Source organism: Sturnus vulgaris, chromosome 23 (assembly GCF_052056855.1).
Source record: "Sturnus vulgaris isolate bStuVul1 chromosome 23, bStuVul1.hap1, whole genome shotgun sequence".
NCBI classification, from domain to species: Eukaryota; Metazoa; Chordata; class Aves; order Passeriformes; family Sturnidae; genus Sturnus; species Sturnus vulgaris.
In genome coordinates this window covers 6,444,039-6,468,372 of record NC_142265.1, presented here as the reverse complement: position 1 = coordinate 6,468,372, position 24,334 = coordinate 6,444,039, and the positions used below count along the sequence as shown (strand labels likewise).

General features: G+C 49.1%; 1 protein-coding gene across 1 annotated transcript in view; it reads left to right on the top strand.

Moving 5' to 3' along the window:
- The window catches only part of GRIK4 (glutamate ionotropic receptor kainate type subunit 4), a 179,454-nt gene that overhangs the window by 131,010 nt on the left and 24,110 nt on the right, over window positions 1-24,334 (top strand). Inside the window, exons 8-12 of the mRNA XM_014890454.2 lie at window positions 7,026-7,187; window positions 11,958-12,110; window positions 13,006-13,110; window positions 20,229-20,336; window positions 21,602-21,805. Of these exons, the coding sequence (XP_014745940.1) occupies window positions 7,026-7,187; window positions 11,958-12,110; window positions 13,006-13,110; window positions 20,229-20,336; window positions 21,602-21,805 (732 nt within the window). The remainder of the gene's footprint in view (window positions 1-7,025; window positions 7,188-11,957; window positions 12,111-13,005; window positions 13,111-20,228; window positions 20,337-21,601; window positions 21,806-24,334) is intronic.

Sequence of the window (24,334 nt, the reverse complement as noted above, 5' to 3'; positions counted from 1 at the left end):
AACTAGAACTGGAGGGGAAATTGGTGTCCAAATCCTCCAGAGTGTCACACATTTCTGCTGTAGCTTGTCAGCAGGGTGACATCCCTTGGAAGGAATGGATGATGTCAAATCAAGCAGAGGGACAGGGAACTACAGATTAGGCTTTGACCAGGGCTTAGGTTTTGTGAAATTACTTTTTTTTGGTGAAATAATTTTCTTTTTCCCTGTGAGCTCCAGCACAGGCAGTGGTGTTTGCTGCTGGGGCACCTCCCTGTCCCTTGCCCAGGTGAGGGAGGCAGAATCTCTCCTTACCCTGTGACAAATGTCCCCTCTCAGCCCAGCCAGCCCTCCTGATTCCCAGCAGCTGATGCGAAGTGTTCTGGAGAGCCCTGATCATTGCTGGGATTTATGGATCATATTTTCAGTGGCATGTGGTAGCAGGGCAAACAAATCAGGTTTTTGCAAGGCTGCCAAAGCAATTTCTCCTCGTTCTAGTTAGCATGAGGGAAGGAGGATTTAGACAAAGCAGTGACTGTGCCTCCCTGCCTTTCACTGCCTGAGCCTTCTTCACTTTCTCCCCAGATCCCTGTCCTTGATTCCCAATTTTTGGGTAAATTCATTCTCTCAGACACACCCCAGCCCCTCTGAGCTGAGGGCAAATCTCTCTTTTTCCCTCTGCCCTACTTCTCACCCCTTTTTTTCCAAGAGCTGTTTTGTTGGTTTTTTTTTCAGGTCCCAACACTTAGCCCTTGACCTCTTTGGGGATTTGTCTCTGAATCTCAGGCTCCCTGCAGAGAAGATGAAATTTGGGCAGTGTATTTTCCTACAAGTGCTCTTGTTTGAAGAACAGCCTCCAAAATTTAACAGCTGGCCTTGCATGAGGAGGTTCAAGAGCCATAGGGCACGCTGATGCTTTTCTTGGAAGATAAATCCAATTACTGACATAAATATAGTTCCTCTAAATTGTCCCTGAGCTCGCTGAGGTCACAGCTCCTCTTTCCCTACCTGAATGGCCAACTAGCATTGCCTTGAGTAGATCTACCCCATCCACTTACCTACTCAAATTGTTGCTGTGATGACTTTTTTCCACTTTTTTTCCCTCCTAGAGAAATTGATTTTTACATGTGGTCCATTAGAAACTTATTGACTCTCTTGATAGTTTATAAATAAATGAAGCCTTTCAGGAAAACCATAGAAAGCACTTAACATAATATTGTCCACTTGAGTAAACAAATAAATGTGTTCTGAGCAGAGCTTTGGAATGATTTACAGGCTTGGCAGCTCAGCTCTGAGGGCAGCAGGATCCAGAGAGGAAAAGGCAGGAATTTTCCCCACCTCTAACTGAGGAGGTTTGGTGATTTTTTTGGGGGAAAAATTGGTCAGTGTGGATGGAGGGTGAAGAAGAGACCATTGCAGGGTCAAGCTCCTTTTGGGTTAAGTGTTTTAGTTTTGCCTTGCATGACCTGGGGAGAGGCTCCCTGGAGTTCTGTTTGCCCAAAGAACCTGCTCTGGGGTATTTTATTAACCCTAAAATGCTGAATAATGACACACACTGGTGATGTCACCAGAGCTGTGCTGAGTTGACACTGCAGGTTTGGCTCTTGCACAAAAGCTGCCAGGAAATCTCAGGATGGACATTGCACTCTGGGTTTGGAGAGCTTTTCTAAGCACCAAACACTCTGGACAAGAAGGTTTTGCCAGAGTGAGGGTTTAATAGAGAAATGGAAGCCTTGGCCCAGTGTTCTCCTTTCCCATTCCACATTAAAAAAAAAAAAAAAAAAAGAAGGAGCAGCACAGAGTGTGCTGGGCCTGGTGTAAATCAGATTTTGGTGCCATCAGAGGGGCTGGAGGGGAGGGAGGTCAGTGCAGTCTCTGCTGAATTTACAGCAGGGAGTTTCTCCTGCTGAGCACAGTCTTGGAGGGTGTTTTGGAGGCTGTTAATCAGCAGATCCAAAAATCCAATAAAGTCCTTGCAGTGATTAGGACAGGAAGATAAAAGTGTGTGTGTACAAGAGAGAGAAGAGGGGTGGAGTTGGGCATCTTGCTCTTGGTGCAGCCTGAACTGAGAATTGAATTGCAGAGCCTTGGGGTGAGGTCAGACAGGGGGTGGGAAGGTCTGGCTGTCCCTGGCAGTGAAAGGAGCCCCTCTTTAGGCTCATCCCCAGCCTGCAGGCACTGCTCACTGCCTCCCTGCTGCCCAGGCACTCCAGGTTATTAAAAATGAGATAAGGATCCAGGTCCTGTGCACACACAGGGCTGCAGAACAGCATCACCTGCAAAATCGATGCTGCTGGAAGCAGCTCGGGAGCTGCTGCAGTGCTGAGCAGCTCTGTGGCTGCTGCAGGGGGAGAAATTACCAGGAGTCACTCTCCAGAGGGACATCCCAGCAGGGCAGGGCAGGGGAGTGGCTCCACACTTTTTAAAGTGTTTTTTTTTTGCCAGGCAGGCTGCTGTGACATGGATAATTTCCTGCTGGGCTGGCCCTTTCCATGCTGAAATCTCCAGCCACTGTTCTTGGGAAGCAGTGGAGCCAGTGGTGAGGGAAGAACTGGCCATAATTTCTGGGATTTCCTTTAGCCGAGGAGCTGATGGTTTAGCTGCAGGTTTGGGATGAAGCCTCCTTTGTGAGATGCTGATAGATGAATGCTGGCTTTGAGGTTTTCCGTTTTAAGGCAGGTTTTTAACCCACATCTCTTTTGGGCTGCTCAGCCTGGAGGAGAGAGTCTTTGGAGAGACTTACAGCACCTTCCAGTGCTTAAACATGACCTACAGGAGGGTTGGAGAGGGATTTTTACAAGGGCATTGAGTGATAGGGAAAGGGGAAGTTGTTTTAAGGCGAAGGAAGGAAGATTTAGATGGGATATTGGGAAGAAATTCTTCCCTGTGAGGTGGGGAGGCCCTGGCACAGGATGCCCTGGAAGTGTCCAAGGCCAGGCTGGATGGGGCTTGGAGCAGCCTGGGATAGTGGAAGGTGTCAGGTTGTTTAATGTCCCTTCCAGCCCAGAGCATTCCATGGGGAGCCGTGCTGCCAGCTATAAATCTCTTGCTGTTTTTCACTCTGTACCTCAGTTTCCTCCTCTCTATTCCAGACATAATAACTCCAAGGCAGGATTTCCCCTGGGGCAAGGAAGCTGGGCTGGTCCACACTGACCCAGTGCCAGAGTGGGGTGTGTCAGAGTGACACAAACAGAGCAGGAGGGACACCCATTGCAGAGTGAGGAGAAGGGTGTCACTGCTGGGGTGTCCCAGAGTGACATGGACAGGGCAGGAGGGACACCCAGTGCAGTGTGAGGAGCTGGGTGTCACTGCTGGGGTGTCCCAGAGTGACATGGACAGGGCAGGAGGGACACCCAGTGCAGAGTGAGGAGCAGGGTGTCACTGCTGGGGTGTCCCAGAGTGACATGGACAGGGCAGGAATGACAATTCCCTCCCAAACTCGGGGTGCTGCAGGAGCCCCAGAGCCAGCTGATGTGGGAGAGGTTTTGTGGGTGCAGAATCCTGGTCGGGATCAGCTGATTTTCCATCCAGACCTGCAAAACAAGACCTGCAGTGAGGAGCAGGCTCGTTCCTGATGGCTTCATGTCCCTAATGGAACGGGGACTGTATCCTGCAGATCTGATCATAACTCACACCCAGCCACGCTGCAAAATCCAATCTCACGGCTTTAGGATCACAGAGCTTGGCTCTGTGGCTTTTATTAGCCAGGTCCTCCCAGTGACCTCCGTGCTGGGGTTGTAGCACGGGGTTTGTTGCTGCTGTAAAGTGAGAGTTGCAGGTCGAGTGGTGCAGAAAGCCGGGGAGTGACTTCATCCTCTAATAACTCCTCCAGCTCCATCTCCCAGGGAACCCCGTGGAATTCAATTAGCTAATGTGTGCCTAGCACTCGGAAAATATAGCATTGCTAAGTGTTGTTATTTAACAGCACACATTTCCTGGTTGCAGCCCCGTAGTAGCAGTCAGAAAATCTACACCGTAATTGCCTGCTGGTGCCTGCTGCTGAATTTGCTGTGATGGGAGCAAAGCCTGGGGATTTTTCTTTCTGTTAAAAAGTTCATTAATTTTGGCTGCAGATCCTCCGGGTCTAATTTTTTTACCGAGTTCTCTTGAAACAGAATATTGACATGTGGTGGGTGTTTTTAAAAAAACAGAGTGGGAAAAGGGGGAGGAATTCAGGCAGGCGGGATTTGTGTCCCTGAAATTCACCTTGGCATGGTTCCTGGTGGTCTTCTCTGTGCCTCATGTTGGATTGAGATTGAGGGCCAAGTTTTGGGCAATTATTGAAATTCCTCCAGTGTAGGGAGAGGGATAAACAAAACAGTGGAATAGAAGGAAATGAGGGAGCTGCTGTTTGCACCTTTCTTTTTGATGATTTCTGAAAGCCTGTGGTTATAAAGCTGTGTTTGCACAGGTGGGGGAGGCTTGGAGCCCCCTCTTAAACAGGATGCCAGAGTTATTTTCCTAATGGCTCTTTGCTCTTATTGCATTGGGAATCTGCAACAGCTCCAGCCAGCACCGAGGATGAGGGAGAGGAACTCCAGGAGGAGAAAAAGGCAGCTGGGAAAATGTTTTATGGAGAAATCAACTTCACTGCATCTCAGAAAGAAATCCTTGACTCTCCACCTGAAAAGAGCCCTGAGATCAGGGGTTTTCCACCCCCTGTCCTGCCTGTGTTTGCCTCTTGCAGCATGTGAGGAGGGCAGGACGGGTGGGAAATCAGCTGAGAGGTGCAGGTCTCGAATTGCAAATGAGATTTTGTTTGCAAAACGTGGGTTTGGAAATGTCAAGCACGGTGAATGAGTGTGTAAAAAGGAAAAAAAAAAAACCAAACCAAAACAAAAAACCCAACAGATAGGGACAGAAGCAGAGCTGGCAGCTCCAGGAGTATCGGGATGCTCTCACCCTTTTGCCCTCTGCAGCAAAACCTGACCTTACCAAATCTCTCTTATCCCACTGCAAATGAAGTGTGTCCCCCTCGGGTGGTTTATCTCCATCTCATTGCATAGGCAGCTCACGGCTCATTTCCTCCTGACCCGGCTCTGCTGGCTGCTCTTGTGCTCATCTGATGGAAAGACATTTAATGGCCAAAGACTGGAGCTGGAGCAGAGGGAAGGGACAGGGAGCAGGGGGTGGAAGGGGTCGGGTACAGGCCATGCCACCCCTGTGTGTCACTGAGGTGATGCTTTATGGACGTGACACACACAGAAATGGGGTTTTCTGCAGCTGGAGGCTTGCCTGGAAAAAGATGGATACGGAGAGGGTTGGCTGTAGGAAAAGACCAAAGCTTGGAAAGAGCAGCCAGTGGTGATGGGAGCTGGGCAAAGGTGCTGGTAACGTCTGAACCAGAGCAAATTATTGGCTCTGGGGGAGCCTGCCGGGGTCTGGCTGTGTTTTTTTTGCAGGCAGAGAGTCCTGGCAGCTGCCTTGGGGCAGGAGCATGGAATTTACTCAGGGAAAATGGGAAAAGATCCCTTCAGGGAGCTGGTTCTGACCATGACACTCAGCCAGGCAGGGCAGCAGGACCTGTGGGTTCAGCCCTGTGGCTGTGCCTGGCTGGGGTGACTCTCACCCCTGCCTCAGTTTCCCCACATCACTTCATTCCCTCGCTCAGTAATTGCTTATTTATTTAAAGATCAGAGCATAACAAAACCTTCAAAAGCTTGGAAGTGTTTTCAGGGGAGAAAAGGCTCAATAAATAAATAAACACACTAATTTCAGCTGCCCTGAGGCTGAGGCGGGCTGGCACAAGATGAAACCTTGGATTTTGTGGCTGTTTTGGTACAAAACCATCTCATTTTCCTCCTGGATGTCCCAAAGCCAAGAGGGCAGTGGGGCAGGTGTTTGCTTGGTGCCCTGCAGGATTTGCCTCGAGGCTCTGGCTGTGGGGAGAGAGGATTTTACAGGGGTTTAACATCTCTCCTGCTGCTCTGCCTGCAGCCAGCCTCTCCTCAGGCCCAGCTCCTCATTAGCCATCTGCCCTGCTTGCTGGGGCTGACAGGATGCTGTGGGTGAATGGATCACCTGTCAGCAAGGCAGGGCGATCATATCATTCAAATGAATCAATAGCTCACAGGCAATTTCACATTAGCCAACGTTAAGGTGTCCAAAATGTGTTTCATCCCGGGTTTGATCCATTCCCGTGGGTCTTAGCCGGGGTGGAATAGTCTTGTAAGTCCCATGTTTGGGAGATTTACAGGAATTGCTGCTGCGTGCCCAGCAAGGATAAAAAATGGCTCGACTTGCTGGAATCTCATCCCCCAGGGAGCCCAGGGACAGCTGTATCCGTGCTGGGCATCCAGCAGTTACTGAAACTGTCACTCCCACCTTCTCACTCCACTTCAGCAATTAGCAGAAGAGAAATTAGTGAGGAAAGTGCCATTATTCCCTGCTAATAGGACAAGGAGGGCTGGACTCTTCCCCAGGCTTCGTTGTGTAGCTGCTTCCATGGATGTGAGGAGCAAAACCCAGCCCTCTGTTTTTGCTTTAATTTTTTTTTTTTATGTAGTTGTTTTTATACTTCTTACCACTTGTAGAAAGGCAAGAGGAGACTCCCAATTCCAAAACTCACAGGCACCCTCCACCTCTCCCCAGGGCATTAGGGTGGCATCTCCTCCTGGTACCTGGCAGCAGAAAGGAGCAGTGCAGGATTGGGGATTTTTAGGGTTAGGTAGAATTTGGTTCCTCCTCCTCCTGTGGGAAAGAACTGATTTAATTTAACAGTTGAAACTTGGTGTCACCAAATTGGATGTGGTGATAGAGCAGCTTCACTCAGTGAGGGACACCCTCTTTGAAGGGTTTTGGGTTGTTTGTTTTTTTTTTTGAGTTTGGCCAATAAAGTACTGGACTTGGCTGATATCTTCATTAAAAGCCTGAGGTGAGCAGCACCCTGAGTCAAATCCTGGTTCAAACCCAGGCTCTTACCAGCAGCTGGATGGGTTTCACATCCAGGATCTCACAGCTCCCATTCCCTACAAGGGCACTGAGTGGGTTTGAAGCTTCCAGTGCCTGTTTTCCCCTCTAATCCCATTTTGTGTTTTGGGTTGCTGTAGGAGTTCTCCCTGCAGCGCCTGGACAGCCTGCTGGACGACCGAGTCAACATCCTGGGCTTCTCCATTTTCAACCAGTCTCATGCCTTCTTCCAAGAGTTTGTCCAGAGCCTCAACCAGTCCTGGCAGGAGAATTGTGACCACGCTCCTTTTACTGGGCCAGCAGTAAGTAAAGTCCATTCCCATCCCCCAGAATCCCCCTGGGACAGACCATGGAAAAACCTTGTGGGAAGAGCTTCAGGATGGTCCTGAGCAATGCAGGGGTAGAAACTCTGGTCTCAAATAATTTTTTTTTCAAAGTTCTTTAAAGTATTAAATAATTTGATTATTTAATCCTATTTAATCTTGTGCTAAAGGGCTCAGAGATATCCCCAGGCTGCTCTTGCAGCTCGGATTGGATTTTGTGGGGAAGTGCTGGTCCAGGAATGGGAAGGAAGAGCCAGAGCAAAGCATTTTTATGAAGTAGGTAGGAGAGGACTTGAGCTGTCAATCTGTGACCTACAGTGGAGTCTCCTGATGTGGAAAATACCAAAGTGACCCTGAAAGTCAGAGCTGCCCAAAGCACCTGGGCGTGCAGAGCTGCTCAGTGCTGGACTGGGAGCACAGCTTTAAATTCAAGCCTAATCTTGATTTGGATTGCATTTCTCCGTGGGTGTAGGGGATGATGCAGCTTCGATTCAGCGTTTCCCTCGGGAAGTTTATCCCTGTGTGTTTAAACTCCAGGAAAATGGCTCGTGGTGGGGGGACTGTGGCTGCAGATGGCCCAGGAAGGGCTGGGTCAGGCAGATGCCAAGGGCTGACTCCCTGAGGAGTGTGCACATCAGCACTGGGGTATTCCCCAGGGATTCTCCACAACTGGGAGAGTCTGCAAAGCAGATTTGCCACATCAGAGCTGCAGCCACAGGAAGGGAGAGAGAGGAAAATATCATCAGCTGAAGCCTTTGCATGGATTTTAATGAACTCGGAGCCCCCTTGACAAGCTGAGCTGCTGAAAACCTCCTTTTTGTCACCACAAAGGGATCCTTAAGAGGCAAAATAAGGAGATTTTTGGCCCTTTGTGTCCACATCCTTTGGCTTGACTTGAGCTCATGTGTCTGGGGCCGTCCTGCTCTCCCTCCCACCCAGAGGCAGCTGCAATCAGCCTGCCCTGCTCAGTCTCCATGGGATTTCTACCAGGAAGATTCCTTTTAAGACTGCAGGGGCTGTTGAGAGGCATTAAAAACAAATTTCCTTCTCCTAGAGCAAACAGGAGACAGCAGGAACCAGCAGCAGGTGCGACTTGGAAATGAAAATTCTCATTTTAGGTTCTTACTCAGCTTTGTCTTGAGCATCCAGCAAAACCTGCAAGTGGGAGGATGTGGGGTCGTGCCTGGGGGGACTTGAATTCTTCAAGATGCCACATCCCAGGTGATGGGAAAAGGATTTGAGCGTAGGGAAGTTAGAGAGCAGAGGTGAAATATCTCAAGCAGTTTTGTTTGCGTGTGAGGTGAATCCAGGACCTTTCTGCCTCTGCTGTTGGAAATGTTGCAGGGAGCATCTCTCTCTGTTAGAGCTTCCCCTTGTAGCTATGGGAAGGAGTTATCCCATGGGATAACTCATCCTAAAGAGAGAAAAGGAAGCTCAGCAGCTGGAAGTGACAGGAGGGAGGTTTCCTGTGAGCTGCAAAAATCCCAGGGCATTCTTGCTAGAGCTGAGGAAGCATCTGACAAAGGAGGAGGGAGCTGCCTGCTCTAATGCCATTCTCATTAATCACATTGCAAAGAAAGGAAATCAGAGAAAATCATTCAAATTACAGATGGCTAGATTTGGTAATTAGAATTTAGGCTAAAACAGATGTTTGTAATTAAGTGTTTATGTCATTGAATAAAATCCAGATTGCAAAGTCTATTTCACAGGGTTTTAATGGTTTTAATTCCCCGTGTAGGGTTTGGGGGGCAAAGATACAGCTGATAATGTTTCAGGGAGAGAAGAAAAAACCCACATGGCAAAACTCAGAGCAGCCACACCTGTTCATGTTTCAGCGTCAAGAATTGTTAAGAATTTGGTTTTGGGGATTGAGGGAAGTCCCCCAAGCCCCATGGATTTTCCATATTGCAGAGGGACACAAAACCAACAGGGCTCTGCACAAATCAGATGGTGCAGGCAAGGGAAGAGAATCAATTTGTTAGCAGACAAATTGGCTTTTTTGTGACAGAGGGACAAAGCTGTGGTTTCAAATGAAAATATAAAAGTAGTGAGAGGTTTTTATAGGTGACATGGGGAAAGTTAAGGAAGGTAGAGGAGGGCAGTGACAGATCCCTCTGACTTGGAGAATATTCTAAAGGTCTCTTTTCACTCCTTTGCTGAAGGGTATGACCTCAAAACTTTGTAGTTTACATCTGTTCCATGCAAAGTCAGGCTGCAGGGAAGGGATTCCAATTCCATGCCACGAGGACTTGATCCTGTCTATCTCCACACCCTCCCCAGCACTTGAATTGCTTGAAATCATAAAGGGTGCTGGCAGAAATCCTAATGAATTTTCCAGAGTTCAGGAGTAAAACATTCCAATCAATAATGTCAAATGCTTCACTGAGATCTACAAGTCTCTTGCTCACCAGCTAATAAGGGATTAACTGCTCAAGGAAAATGGAAATGGAAACCCAGCAGGAGAAAATTAAAAATGCTGTGCCAATATTCTGATTCGGAGGAAATAGGGGAAACTCTGGGATAGCAGGGGTTGTGCTTGGTCTCATAACAGTTTCATTTGTCCATCTGATGCTAATATGGTTCCTGATTCAGGAAAGGAATTGTTAATTGGGTGTGACATCCTGGAACCTGAATGGGGTTAAGTTGGTAATTAAAATTAAGTGCATGGAAAGAGCTTCATGGAACAGGGGCTGAGGACAGGACAGGCTGGAGAAGCCCTGTTAGGGAAAGAATTTATATTGAAGGGATAAAAGGAAGGTGGGGAGAAGGATTTATCAGCTTCTTTAAGAATCTCTGGGAAAAGCTTTCCAGGTGGAGAATTTTTAGGTCAGCCTTAGCAGGCTGGAGGAGTGAAAGGTCACTGGTGTTGTCAGAGCTGGTCTTTGGGGTTTTGATGGCATCAGGCTGGAATCCTGTCGTTTAATAAAGGATGACTTGTAGGTTTTGAGGGGTTTGTGCTGCTTTTTAAGTGTCTCATCCCACACCAGTGTGGTCAGTGAGGTCTCCCCACTGGTCTGAGTGAGATCAAGCAGGGTTAAGTCCAAATTAGCAACAGAGTGGAAGCCCAAGGTTTGTTGGGATCATTGAGCTGGGCACGATTGACCCTGCAGGGCCACTGGCAGCAGTGAATCAACCTGGTCAGGCTCTGGGAGGAGGAGAGGATGCAGAAGCCACTGCAGGGCTGGAAATCACAGCCAGGGTGAGGTGAACAAAGCAGCTCCAGGCTGGAGACTGAACCCTCTGCCAGGAGCAGGGATGGGAAGAGGATGCTCTTGGAAGTATCCATGAGGAAAATGCAGCCTTGATAGTAATGAGCTGCAACGGCTTAATTCCAGCAGAGTCAGGAGGTGACAGTAATTAAAAGTGAAATCTCAGTCGCAACACTGAGCACGAGGGGGGAAATAGCTGATGGTTAATGAGCCCAAAACCATGGAAACTGCTGTGCACGGGTGAGAAACCAGGTTTGTGAGGCTGGGTGGACAAAGAAACCTGGACAAAGGCAACCCAAGCCAAGGTGAGCAGGAGAGGGGATGGGCTCTGACACTCTGGACATTCCCTCAGCAGGGAACTGGGGGTTGTAGTGAGGGAGGGATGGATGGATGATCTCACTGGGGTCTGAAAGGCAGGACAAGCAGATCTAACAAAACCTCATTTCTTGTGGGTCTGCCTCTCAAGGAAGTGGTTGGTCTGTGATGGCTGAAGCAGCACAGTTGAGTTTCCTTCTCTGGGAGCAAGTATCAGATCTCAGGAGCAATTCCCCCTGGAAATTCCTGCTTCTTATGTGAAATAAATAGGTCAGACCAGCTCCTTTTTAATGCCTTTATTAGAGGTCAGCTTGGGTGGGGAAGCTCCAGGGGTTGTGCACGCCACCGCTCCTAAAGGTTGATGGAGGAGGTGGTGGTGGTGATGATGATGATGATGATGATGGTGATCAGCTGTGTCTCTGGGCAGAGCTGGGGCTCCCATCCTCATGGGAGTCCTCAGGAAAACCCTGACTTCCTCTTAGTCCAGGGATGTCCTGTTGACCAGGTGCTGTTGGGTCATGGTGACAAGGTGAAAAAGCCCTGGTTGGTGATTTCATTTTTTTCACTATTTTCCCTACCTGGGAGTACCATTTTTAATCTTGGATATTATGTTGGCTCGTTGTTTTTAGGGGTTTTTATACCAAATTGTGTCCCATGAGCACTTGCTGTTCCCCTGTTTGCTGGATGCCATTTTGGGAGGGGCAATGGAGATGGGCATGGGTGTGAGAGAGTGCTGGGACAGGGTAGGGGACAGAAAACCAGGGGTGTCAACGATTTACAGAGATACACAACATCTACAACAATAGTCAATACAAACATCAACAATTATGGTCTGCTGGGCCAGGGTAAGGGACAGCCAGGAGTGTTAACAATTTCCAGAGATATACAACATTAACAACAAATAGTCAAACATCAATAATTGCAATCAACTACTGGGACAGGGTAAGGGACAGACAACCAGGAATATGAACAATTTACAAAGATATACAACATTAACAACAAATTGTCAATACAAACATCAACAATTATGGTCAACTAGGTAGACACATTAACACAAAACAGCAGCTGTAGTCAGCTGGGTGCACACCCTGTAGAGAAAAACCTGTGCTTGGCAATTCATTCCCCACAGTGTGCAATTCCCACGATTTTTAGAGACGTTTTAACCCTATGCTACCAGCAGGATTTGGGTGTTCCAAGCTGTTTTTCCCCTGCCTTTCCCCCCCAGCTGTCCTCAGCTCTGCTCTTTGACGCCGTGTACGCCGTGGTGACGGCGGTGCAGGAGCTGAACCGCAGCCAGGAGATCGGAGTCAAGCCCCTGTCCTGCGGCTCTGCACAGATCTGGCAGCACGGCACCAGCCTCATGAACTACCTGAGAATGGTGAGAGGGGGGCTGAGGGCTGCTCCTCCCTGCCAGCAGCAGGGCTGGGCTCTTTGAAGGCACTGGAAAGAGAGATCTGAGGGTTTGGGTTGTCACCGGCCTTGGAACGACATGAAACTCTCCCCTTTTCAGGCTTTGCTGCAGAAAAGCTGGAATTCAAGTTTTGTTTTTTAAAGTACGGATGTTTCTAAGTGATCTGAGCTCTGACTTGAACTGATACGAGACCACACAGTACAATTGTTCAGAGCTCAGGGGCAAGATGCGAGTTCCCCCATGGGTTTGGGCTCCTTTGAACCTAAAATTGTCATTTCTGGCACCAAACAAGCCTAAATCTGGCACGAGAACACTCTGAAATTCCATCCTTGTGAAATAGTTGGAGTCTGTGGCTGCTCAGAGCTGAGGTGACCATGCAGTGGGAGCAGGTTTCTGAATCTGGGAGTAAATGAGACAAGGAAATTTTTATAAGGGTTTTCTTTAATTTATAAAGGATTATTTTCCCCCAAAGGAAAGCTCAGCTGAACGTGAGCATTGTACCACTTTAACTCATTGTTTTAAATCTCACCTTTAGCCAGGGACAACCAAATCCTCCAGCTCCCCATAGCTCTGCTGCTCAGATACCCAGGGGTCTGGGGATGGAGGGGAGGCAATGAGGGGATGTGGAACAAGGAAATCCGGGGAGTCCTGCACCTCGTGCTGCTGATTCCCTGCTCCTCTCTGCTCTTTTCTCCTCTATCCAAACTCCAAAAATAATCAGGATTGAGCTAAGAGGGTTGCAGTGCTGCTGCTGGGAGTGTGGGGTGTGTGTGGGGTGTGTGGGGCCATCCCTGCTGGCTCTGGGGGGGTTCTGGGGTGGGGCAGCCTCGCTGGGCGCTGTAACTGAGTCTCTCTTGGACAGGTAGAATTGGAAGGTCTCACCGGCCACATCGAATTCAACAGCAAAGGCCAGCGCTCCAACTACGCCCTGAAAATCCTGCAGCACACCCGGGCTGGCTTCCGGCAGGTGAGAGCAGCCAGGAGAGCCTGGAGCTGTCCCGGGGGTGTCCTCGGCTCAGGGGGACGCTCTGGGGACCAAAAGGGGCCGTGTGTAAGAGCCTGAGATGGAGACTTGCAGCTTTTATAATGCTGTTTATGTCACAGCAGCTGAGGGTGGTGGGTGAGCCCAGAGCTGCTGGCTGTGGCCAAGCTGTGTGTCCTGGAGCCCCTCTAGTTCTGGTTATAACTCATTATAAACTTTTCATTGCAGAGCATCTGAATACATGACAACCAATCAATGCCTTCACTATTACCTATAGCTTATCATAATTACTAACATTACCATATTCATGGTACTATTTTCCAATCACAAAAGGTTAGTATGTTGCAGTCAAAGATAGAGTTGTTTTTCAGGGTTTTTTTCCAGTTTTTTCACTTTTCTTGCAGTGGAAAGTTTTGAGATCTTTTCTCTGCTTGACACATTGGCTTTCTTGTTTGCCTGTGAAAATCTTTTTGCTTGGGAAAAACATCTTTTGTTTGAGGTGGGTTTATCCTTTGCTCAGAGTAATAAAAGTTCCTTCCAACTCACTTGCTCTTTGCCTTCTAGTTACCCAGTCAGACTGGCTCAGCAATTCTTTTTTTCTATACCAAAACTTGCTCTCATTTCTATTCCTTCTTCAGATTCTACATTCAAAGATCTTTCTGTTATACATACATATCTGTGAGACCTTCCTGTCAAATCCTTTTCCTTCCCAACAGCCATGGACCCCCCCTTGTTTGCACCATGAGGTGCTCAGGGTGTCACCTGAGCCCCTGCTGCCAAACTCAGCGTGTTTGACTTCATCAGGAATAATTTCATTTCATCATCCTGCTATCCCTCAGGATAATTTGGGTTTGTCTCAATCTATCAGGCCCTGGAGGGGGTGATGGCAGAGCCAATCTCTGGCCTGTCCCAGGTGCTAATTCAGAGCAAGGAGCCTGTGCCAGCTGCAAGCTCACACTCATGACCCTTTAGTTCTTAACCTTGTGGCTGCATTTGCTTGAAATTATTTGGATGGGGAGAATTTTCTATGAAATGGGGAAAAATGGGTACTGTGAACCTTTTCAGACTGTTTCTGGGAGGGAAATCAAATGGGGGAACTCCATGTGAGGAGCTCCCCAACATCTCCTCCCTGTGAGGAGTTCAAGCTCATTTCTCTCTCGGTTTATGGTTCCTCTCTAACAGGTTTGCTCAGCTCACTTTCATTTACTTTTTGTCTCAATGCTCGTGGGTTCCTCACAGCTTTCCTCTGCCCACAGAACACCGAGCAGATTTCATTAAAATCATTAATTTGAGTGGTATTTCCTCATCTCACACTTTCTGCCCAAGCCATATTTTCTGGTTTGAGCTGAAGTCGAGGATATCAGAGTGGTGAGATTACACGACACAAATCCAAGGAATTTGCTGATAAATCCAAATCTTACTCAGGAGAAAAAAAAAATAGAAGTCCCAGATTAAAAAAAAAAAAAAAAAAAAAAAAAAGGGGGTTCATCTGTCTTGTTTCCCTGCTGACAGCTCCACTGCTGCCCTTTTCCACTTCTAGATGCTGGCAGAGAACAAAAGCTATTGTATCCTGCCCTCACCAACAGAGCATTTTGGCACCAGGAGCCCTCTCCTGGCCTGGCAGCAGTGAATTTCAGCCTTGGCAAGGATGTTACCTGCCAGTTCTTACCTGTCAAGTGACAGCTTGGCTTTGATGCTGCCTTTCTCTGAGCGAGCAGGGGGGATCAGGATGGCATTTTCCCCACAGAGATCTCTCACAGCATCAATGCCCTTTTAATCCTCTCCCAAACCCATCACCCTCTGAAGAGAAGTGACAGATCCAAGCCCATCTGCATTAATAAGAGCACAAATTCAGCTGGATTCAGGAAGGAAATGCTGCAAAGCTCCCTGTGACAGCTTTGGTTTTGATGTGTTTGAATGTGGCAGGGACTTCACGTTAAACTCACAGGTCCTGTTGGAGCAGAGCTTCTCCCAGAGCTCCACGGGGAGCTGTGACTGCAGCCTGATCTGCCCTGAGACTAAAGGTTTGTGTCTTCCCCACAAACCTGGCGTGACAGCAGAAAACCTTTGCTGACCCGTTGGAGCAGCTCGGTAAATGCAGAGTGCCCGGGAATGCTGCACTGGGATTAAAGCTTTGCAAATTCCCCATCAGGCTGCAAGGGGGGTGAAACACTTCCAGCCACAGGGAAAAAGTGCAGGGCAATCCCTTGGGGGTGGCTGCGAGCCCTGCCCTGTCACAAACCCACCAGGAAAGAGCTGATTTTTATAAAACTGCTCCTGTGACAGCTTTTCTGCCTTCTCTCCCTTCCTCAGGGAGCTTTCCTGGTCCACGGCAGTGCCCAGAGGGATGTCAGGGCCCATCCCAGCCTAAAGGAGTTTGTTGAGATGTGTTTAACTGGGAAGAGCATCCCCAGAGAGCTGTGGGAGCCATCAGGCTCCTGCCCAACCTGCGTCCCCTGCACCTTCCTGCAAAGGGAAGCCAAAGGCAGCTCTGCTGTGCCATAAATGGTTATTTTCCTGTTGTCAGCCTGACTTCTTTTAATGAAAAGGACTAAAGAAATCTTCAGAAATATTTTAATTAAAGGAACAGGCTAAAGAACAGGGATTCACATCCTGGAGACAATCTTGCTCCCAAGGGTTGTATTAACTGATTTGTTTGAAACACTTCTATTCCCTGCTTAGTTTTAACCAAGCTCATTTTAACTCTGCCTATTCCTCTCTTCCTCTCTTTCCCTCTCCTTCCACCCAGTGAAGCCACAGGGACTTCCAGCTCATCAGCTTTGATGGAGAGTTCACCGAATTTTGAGGCTGATCCAGCCAGCAAGCAAATTAGAGGCACTTAGATTCTCTAACTTGCTGCTGCTTTTGGGCAAGGAGAGGCAGGGCTTTTTGACATCCAATTTTTAATTCATTTATGTAACGCACCAAACGCGTCTTTTCCTGATTTAGCTTAACCAGAGGAATTTTTTCCACAGCCATATGAGAGCTGCTCTCTCTGCTCACAGGATGCTCGATAAAGCACAGGCTCATTAATGTGCTGGTGATCTATAGATCTGACAAGGGCTGGGTTTGGTAAATGTCATCTTTTTATTTTTTCCCCCTTTTCTTTACCCCTCTAAAAAACACTGCAGGGTTCCAGCAGAGTGATTTTCTGTAAATCACGAGCTTAGGCTTAGGAACTTCACGGGGGAAGGGAGTGAGGAGGGGCTGTGATTTAGGGAGGGGAAGGGGGAAGCTGCAGACCCTGACCCCAGCTCTCCCCATCCTAAGTGAGGCTGATCAGTCCCCACTGAGCCACAGGCCCTGCTGGTGCCCTGAGACAGAGCAGTGGAAGGGCTGGGGCTGTAAATTGGGATGTGGGTGTGATACAGATGAGTTCCCCACCAACAGCTCTGAGACCCTTCTCAGTCCCCACATCAAACCTTTTGAATTTAGCAGCAGCTAATCAGCCTCAGTGGGACCTGGAGCAGCCCCGGGACAGCTTCTGCCAAGAGCTCGATGGTTTCTGCCCCCAGGACCTGACAAACTCAGTGTGTGCCACCACAGCCCTGCCCGGGCTGTGCCAAGTGTCAATCGTGTGGTCCAGAGGGGACATTTGGGGAGGAGGGGACATCTGGGGGATGCTGGTGGCCTCAGGGGTGAGGTGTGTGTGTGTGTCTCGTGGTTCTTTAGTTTAATAGTTGATGCTTTCAGTGCTAATTTCAGTGCAGGAACTTTTGCCTCCTTGCTGTGCTGGCATCAGCAGTGTCACTCAGGAATTCAATGCCATGATTGCCCTGGGCAGTGTCCTCAGAGGGATTTCCTTCATTGATTTGTTTGATTCCCTTTTCCTCCTCCCCAGTCACTCCCATGTTCCCTCTCCTTGGGGCACTTTGATTGCATTGTGCACTCCTTCCTTTCCTGGGGTCACAGAGAGGGGGAAATGATGGCTGCAAGCTGTAGGACAGCACTTGTAATCAGAACGTGCCTGTTGTTGTCTGCCTGTCCCAAGATTTGGATTCAGGGCTGGCTTTACCTTCATTTGAAGCTGGGAATGGGGATGGTAAATACCTGTGGTGCCTCTGAAACTCGTGGAGAAATCTTGCCCTGTCATCTCTGTGCCTACAGGAAAATAAGCAGAAGATTTCATTAAAATCATTATTTGAGAGGCATTTCATCACCTCACACCATGAGGAGCCTCAAAGCCTCTGCACATAGGGTGGAAGGAGTGAGCCAGGAATGCTCCACGTGGGGATTTTCTACAGAGATGAGAAATCTTTCTGTGCCACCAACCCAAATAACACCTTTTCCAGAGCAGCTAAATTGAGGCACCTCATTGCCTGTGGGGATGGAGCAGTGGCACTTCCAGGCTCGAGGCTTTTTGGGCTGGCTCATACTTGGAGTTTCACAGTTTGTGTTTGCAGACCTGCCTGCAGATGCCTGTGGGTGTTTCAGGCAGGGCTGGATCTGCTGGGGGCACTGGGAGATGCAGAGATGATGCTGTGAGGGTCACACATCCCTGAGGACATGGAGGGAACTTTCTCCACCCAGGCTCTGGGCTGTCACCTGTCCCCAGGTCACATAATCCCTCTCCACACAAAGGTGTTGAGCTCCAGCTTGCACCCAGCTGGTTGTGCTGCCCTAGGACAGGTGTCACTCCAGCTCCTCTGATCGTTAGGAGCCTCTCCCCTGGTTTGTCAGCCTGTTTATTTCTGGCTGGTTTGTGTGTATTTATTTTTGTGCCAACGCTATCGTTTCAGCTTCAAAAAGCTGTTCTACCTCTTTGCTACAGACCTCCTCCACCTGGAGTATTTATACAGACCAATCACATCCCCTGCTCAAAAACCCTGAGTCCTAAAAACCCTGAAGTCCTTGTCCAGAGCCTTAACAACAGGACGATCTCATCCATGTCTGTGTGGAGCATTCGATTGTTTTCTAAAAAACTTTGCAGATGGATATGTTTTCTATTTTCCAGAGGCTCTTTATATGTAGATAGAGATGATTAAAATCACCTTGACATCCATCTTGCAGAGGAGGGATGTGAGGGGCTCAGGCACCCTCTGCCACTGCAGAAACAGCAGCGTGAGGAGCTTTGTCAGCCCCTGAGGGGCACAGGGGTGAGCTGGGGCCAGCCAGGGTAGGGAGAATTGCCCCAGCACGTGGGATTGTGTGGCCTTGGTGCTTTTAAAAGCAAGGTCAAACCCACAGCACTGTCAGGAGAAGAGGCAATTAGTCTGAGCACATGCCAGCAGGGGAGGGACAAATTGGAGAACAGCGAGGGCTGTTAAAATTAAAGTTAATCTGTCACTAATCTCTGGTTGAGAAATCCGGGAGGGAAGAAAAATTAGGCAATGTTTGTGAGTGATGACTGGCTCCGAGAGGCAATTGCTGCAGAGGGGCTGCTGTTCAGCAATCAGAGCAGAGGTGGGGAATCCAGGAGAGATTCATCCTGCATGGATTCACAATCCTGCATGGATTCAGGCCCTGTGCAGGTCACTGAAAGCCGTGCTCCAAGGGTTCCCTGCCTGTGAAATAGGTGGGAAATCTCCCGGTTTGGGGCTGTTGTTCCCAGAGGTGACCCCTGCACTGGGAATGGTCACAGCTCTGAGGCTGCCAGGGCTCCAGGAGGGTTTGGGCAATGCTCTGAGGCACAGGGTGGGATTGTTGGGGTGTCTGTGCAGGGCCAGGAGCTGGGCTTTGATGGTTCTGAGTGCAAAGCTGTGCTGCTTGCCCTTCCCACTGCTCCTTGTGCCTTGGCATGAGGAGGCTGCATTTGGGACTCCTCGTGGATTCCCACTGTGGCTTGTTGGTCACTTGGGCTGGGTTTGCACCAGGGACAGGAAAGGATTTGGCCTTTCCCTCAGCAGCCAGAGGGATTGGGTCTGTCAGGGTGTCTGTGCAAAGTCCTCGAGCCTTTGGTCACACCAGAGGCCAAGAGCAGGCACAGAGTCAGTCCAAGGGCTCCACTCCACCTTCCCCCTCCCTCCTTGGACATAACAAGATTAACCCATGATAGAAAGGAAAATCAATTAGTTCCTCCCACCCTGACAGCGAGAGGAGAGCCTGCCTCAGTCCCAGCTCACAGGAGGGAGCTGGGCATGGATTTGCTGTGGAGGAGCTCTGAAGGACCCCCTGCACCTTTGGGGTCACCTCTCAAAGCCACAGCACCCACTACAGAGGTGTCAGAGGATGCCAGCAGAGTGCTGGAACCCGATGGGACAGAGGAGAAAAAGGAGGAGAAGGGTTTCAGAGGGAGCTGGCCTCCCTTAGCCCCCCCCTGTATCCACAAGGAAAAGCAGAGGAGGAAAAGCAGAGGCTCTTTTAAGGACAATGAGAGAGCAAGAGTTTAATTTGCACGCTCTGAACGAGCTGCTGGAGGTGCTGATCTCCCTGCCCAGAGCTCTGAGGGAAGGAGATTAGGCTGTTGAAGTTAAAATTAGGTTTTGTGGAATATTCCTCCCCCCTGGCTGAAGGCAGCTGTGTCACAGCTGAATCACGATGTCCTCCTGAGTGCTGGGGGGACTGGTTCCTGCCTTCCACGCTGGGAATTTGGGTTTGCTGCAGCCACACTGATGCTTGGATGGGTAAATTGGGCTGTTGGCAGAGCTGTTGGGTTTGATGAGCCTGAATCAAAGGCTTTGGAAGTGCTTAATTGTGGTAGTGAAGAGCTGGAAGAGGAGTGGTGGAGCAGCACCACTGAGAAGGTGGCTTTGTCCCATCACCTGCCACCAAGGTGGAGGGCAGAGGCTCCCAGCACCACGCTGGGAGGGACAAACCCACAGATTGGGGATTTCTGGCTAAGATGGACCTGTTTGGGTGGCATTTGGGGGCAACACATAAGGCTGTGTGGGTCCCAGGGAGCTGCCCAGGTCACAGCTTTGTCCCCATGCAGGAGGGCTCTGCAGGGAGGACATGTGGGAAGGCAGCAAGGCCAGGCTGGTGGCACTGCAGAGCAGGTGGGGGCGTGCACAGAGGGTCAATCTCTCTGCTGACCCGTTCTGGGGTGCCTTGTGAAGGTAATGGAGCATCCCTGAACAGGCCAGCTCGAGGGTTGTCACTCACCAGAGCCATATGGGCAGTGACTCGCCCTATAAATCCCCTTATTGTGCTGTTTATCTCTCCAGATTGGCCACTGGCACGTCTCTGAAGGGCTCAGCATGGACAACAGGATCTTCTCCTCCAACATATCCGACAGCCTGTTCAACACCACACTCATTGTCACCACCATCCTGGTAAGGGAGGGGGGCACCTGCAGTTCCCATCAGGCCAGCCCAGCCCTCAGGGGTGGGGGCAGCTGGAATATTGCTCCCTCTTCTACCCCCAGCACTGCACTGTGCTGATTTCACAAAGGAGAGGCGAGCAAATCTCCCATTACAGCCTGGGGACCTTTGCTGGCAGTGGAATTAAGCATTGAGTCGATGTTGCATATGGAAATGGTATTTGATGGGTTCAGAGGGGCTGGGATGGGCACACGCTGCCAGTTTGCATCCAGCTCAGAATGGGGTTCTTATTTGGGGTACAGCTGCTGAGTTGGAAGGCAGAGTTCCCCCTTCTACCCATAAAATTATAAGAATTGGCCAAGATGGGCACGATTTTTATGAAAACCTGGCATGTACAGGCACCACTCTCTGTGTTCAACAGGTTCCCTTCCAGGTGCTGCCTGCCCAGTGATTTTTTTTTTTGCTCCTTTAAAGACACCCAGACTCCTGACTGCCTCCTCACATCCCACAAAGTTTGTTGAAAAAGGGACAGACTGGAGAAGTGGCTCAGTGCCAGGAGAGTTTGAAGTCTGGATGTCCTGCCATGACTCAGAGAAGTCACTGAGCTGCTCTTGTACTTCCCAGTTCCCAAATCATCATCCCTTAGCTCTGCTTCGTGTCCTAAACTGGGATAAATCTGCTGCACCTCCACACAGCAGAGACCAGGGAACACCAGTGTGAGAGCTTGGCACCACCTCAGCTCCCAAGCTTTCCTCACCAATTATACCCAGTTTGAGAGGGCTGCTCTGGGCTGGGATGTGCTTTTTGGGGTTGGAAGCTGTCACTGTTGAGGCGAGTGTGACACAGAAATAGACACACTACATTTCAGAATGCTGATATCCCGTTTATTACAGCAGCACGCTGTCTTTTATGCACAGTACAAAGTTTACACTTTGTTCATTGGTTACAGTAGCTCAGCGTAAGGTTGATTGGTTTAAAATCATGTTTTTCCCAAGACTTTTCTAAAAATGCTTTTCCCAGCTGCAGATTTTCTTTCCTGTTTATCTCCTTCTCCTTCTTCTCTTCTTGGTCTCCAGGCCAACAGCCTTGATAAGAAACCCCTTTCAGAAATAACCCTTATTTATTAACCCTCTCTGGCTCACACACCAGCTGTAACCCTCTCCACAGGAACTAGATGCTTTTTAAGGTTTCTCCCAAACCAACCCACCCTGTGATCCTGTGGCACTGAGGGACACCTCGGCTAAGATGGGAATGACAGCTGCCCAGTTTCACTGCAGGAAAACCCTTACTTAATGCTGAAGTGGAACCACCAGGAGCTGGAAGGCAACGACCGCTACGAGGGCTTCTGTGTGGACATGCTGAAGGAGCTGGCAGAGATCCTGCGCTTCAACTACAAAATCCACCTGGTTGGGGACGGCGTCTACGGAGTGCCCGAGGCCAACGGCACCTGGACAGGGATGGTTGGGGAGCTGATAGCTCGGGTAAGGGCGTGAGCTGCTCTTTTTAACTCTGCCCTGATGGGTTTTGGCGCTGCAGAGCCCTGGTGTTTCGTGGTGGTGAGGATGGATGGGGGTTTAGTGTGGGAGGAGAGGGTTTCTACTTAATGTGTTCTCCTGATGGAAAATGTGTTTCTTGGGAAGAAGTCAGAGCAAGAATAGGACCATGGGCTCTCAGGAGTGCTCATTTGGTTTGGACTCTGGGATCCCATGTAAAAACTCATTAGAGAGTAGATTATTTTTTTCTGCCCTGCTGGATTTTGGTGCTGCAGAGCCCTGGTGTTTCGTGGTGGTGAGGATGGATGGGGGTTTAGTCTGGGAGGAGAGGGTTTCCACTTCATGTGTTCTCTTGATGGAAAATGTGTTTCATGGGCTGGTGCAGCTGTGGGAAGAAGTCAAAGCAAGAACAGGGCCATGGACTCTCAGGAGTGCTCACTCGGTTTGGACTCTGGGATCCCATGTAAAAACTCATTAGAGAGTAGATTATTTTTTTCTGCCCTGCTGGGATTTGGTGCTGCAGAGCCCTGGAGTTTCTTAGTGATGAGGGTAGATGGGGGTTTAGTCTGTTTGGGAGCAGAGGATTTCCACTTAAAGTGTTCTTCTGATGGAAAATGTGTTTCTTGGGAGGAAGTCAGAGCAAGAACAGGGCCATGGGATGCTCTCAGGGGTGTTCACTTGGTTGGAAAGCAAGTTTGGACTCTGGGATCCCATGTAAAAACTCGTTAGAGAATAGATTTTTTTTTTTCTGCCCTCCTGGATTTTGGTGCTGCAGAGCCCTGGTGTTTTGTGGTGGTGAGGATGGATGGGGATATGTTTGGGAGGCCTCGATCAGAGGATTTCTACTTAATGTGTTCTCCTGATGGAAAATGTGTTTCATGGGCTGGTGAAACTGTGGGAAGAATTCAGAGCAAGAACAGGACCATGGGATGCTCTCAGGGATGCTCACTTGGTTGGAAAGGAAGTTTGGACTCTGGGATCCCATGTACAAACAGATTACAGAATAGATTATTTTTTTCCTAGCAAAAAAACCCCCAAAAACTTGCAACAGCAAAATGCAGAACTTTGTAGAAGCTGAAAAAAAATTTACAAAACCATACTGGGATGGAAGCAAGTAAGAATCACATTTCTGCCTAGAAAACTTTTGGCAGATTTAGTTCAGCTGCTTAACTCAGTGTTGCTTTTGGAGAAGAACATTTCTTATTTCTTTGAAGTGCATGGCTCGAGATCCTTTCACTGCTCTGCTCTGTGGAGCTGCTGCCCAGCAGCAAAGCTGAAAACTGAATTACTTTGCTGGGTTTGACAATAATTCTGTGTTTACACCTGGGCTCAGCCAACCTGGACCCTCCTCCCTGCTCTTTGTTTTCCTCTGTGGTCCTTTCTAGGCTTCCTGAAGCTTAAAATACAGCTCACAAAATGCTCTGAGATCCTTAGGAAAATAGGCTTAGCCACAGCTAAGGGTGGGATTGATGCTGTTTAAGCCAATTCTTCCTCACTCATTCCTGCCTTGTCATTGCTGACGTGCCCCTGAGAGCTCAGTGCCACTTTCCCAGCTGGTGACAAATCCATGGTGACGTGGATTGGTGATAATCCCCCCACTGTGGGAGACGAGACCCTGAGTCATTTGCCTTCTGCAGAGCAGAGGAGCAAGGGTCCAAATCCATCCCCTGTGGCTCCAGGCAGGGATCTGAGGCTCCTGCCAGGTCTTTCCTCCCAGGAAAATGAGCATCACTTCACTCCGTGGTTTATTTAGCACAGTGGAATTCGGTTAAAAGTTGGGCTTGAGGATTTTGGAGGTCTTTTCCATGGTTCTGTGGTCTTTAATGGGTCCATGATCTCTAGAAATGCCCACTGGCACCTTCTGCTTCTTCCCCACACGGTGAAGGGTGCTCATCCCACTTCAGGAGTTCCAACTGAGCGTTTGAGGTCAGCTGGGACAACTCTTTGTGTGAAAGAGGGAGGGATTTGGGTTTTCTGAGGGTCGCAGACAGGGCACTGAACAGACTGGAGACTCCCCTGAGCTCTCCCTGTCTCCTGGGTCACCCTTCCCTGAGCAGTCTCTCAATGCCAGCTGAGTTCCCACCTCCATCTGCTCTTTTAAAAGAGCTTCTGTGAGGCTGTTTGCAAATGCTCCAGGCTATTGGCATCGTTTTTATCCATCTTTGTGTCTCAGTGTGTGTACACACACACAATTACACTCCTGCAACATTCCTTTGGGGAGGCAAGAGGGAAGGAGCCGAGAGCAGCAGCTGATCAAAGGAAGGGAACAGCCATCAAACTTTTGGCCTACTAACCTTGGCAGTGCCTCTTCATTAAATGGGACCTTCTGGAGGGTTCTTTTCCTTCACTGATGAGTATTTTAACTTCATCTTCACACAGAAACTGTTTGTTTCTTCTGCAGCTTGAGCCTTATTTAGGAGGATTTTTTTTTTTACTTCTGCTTCTGCAGGGCAGAGCTGTCAGAGCCTGTGAGGCTGGATCACAAATAGGGGAAGAGAAACAGCTTTGTTTCTTGTT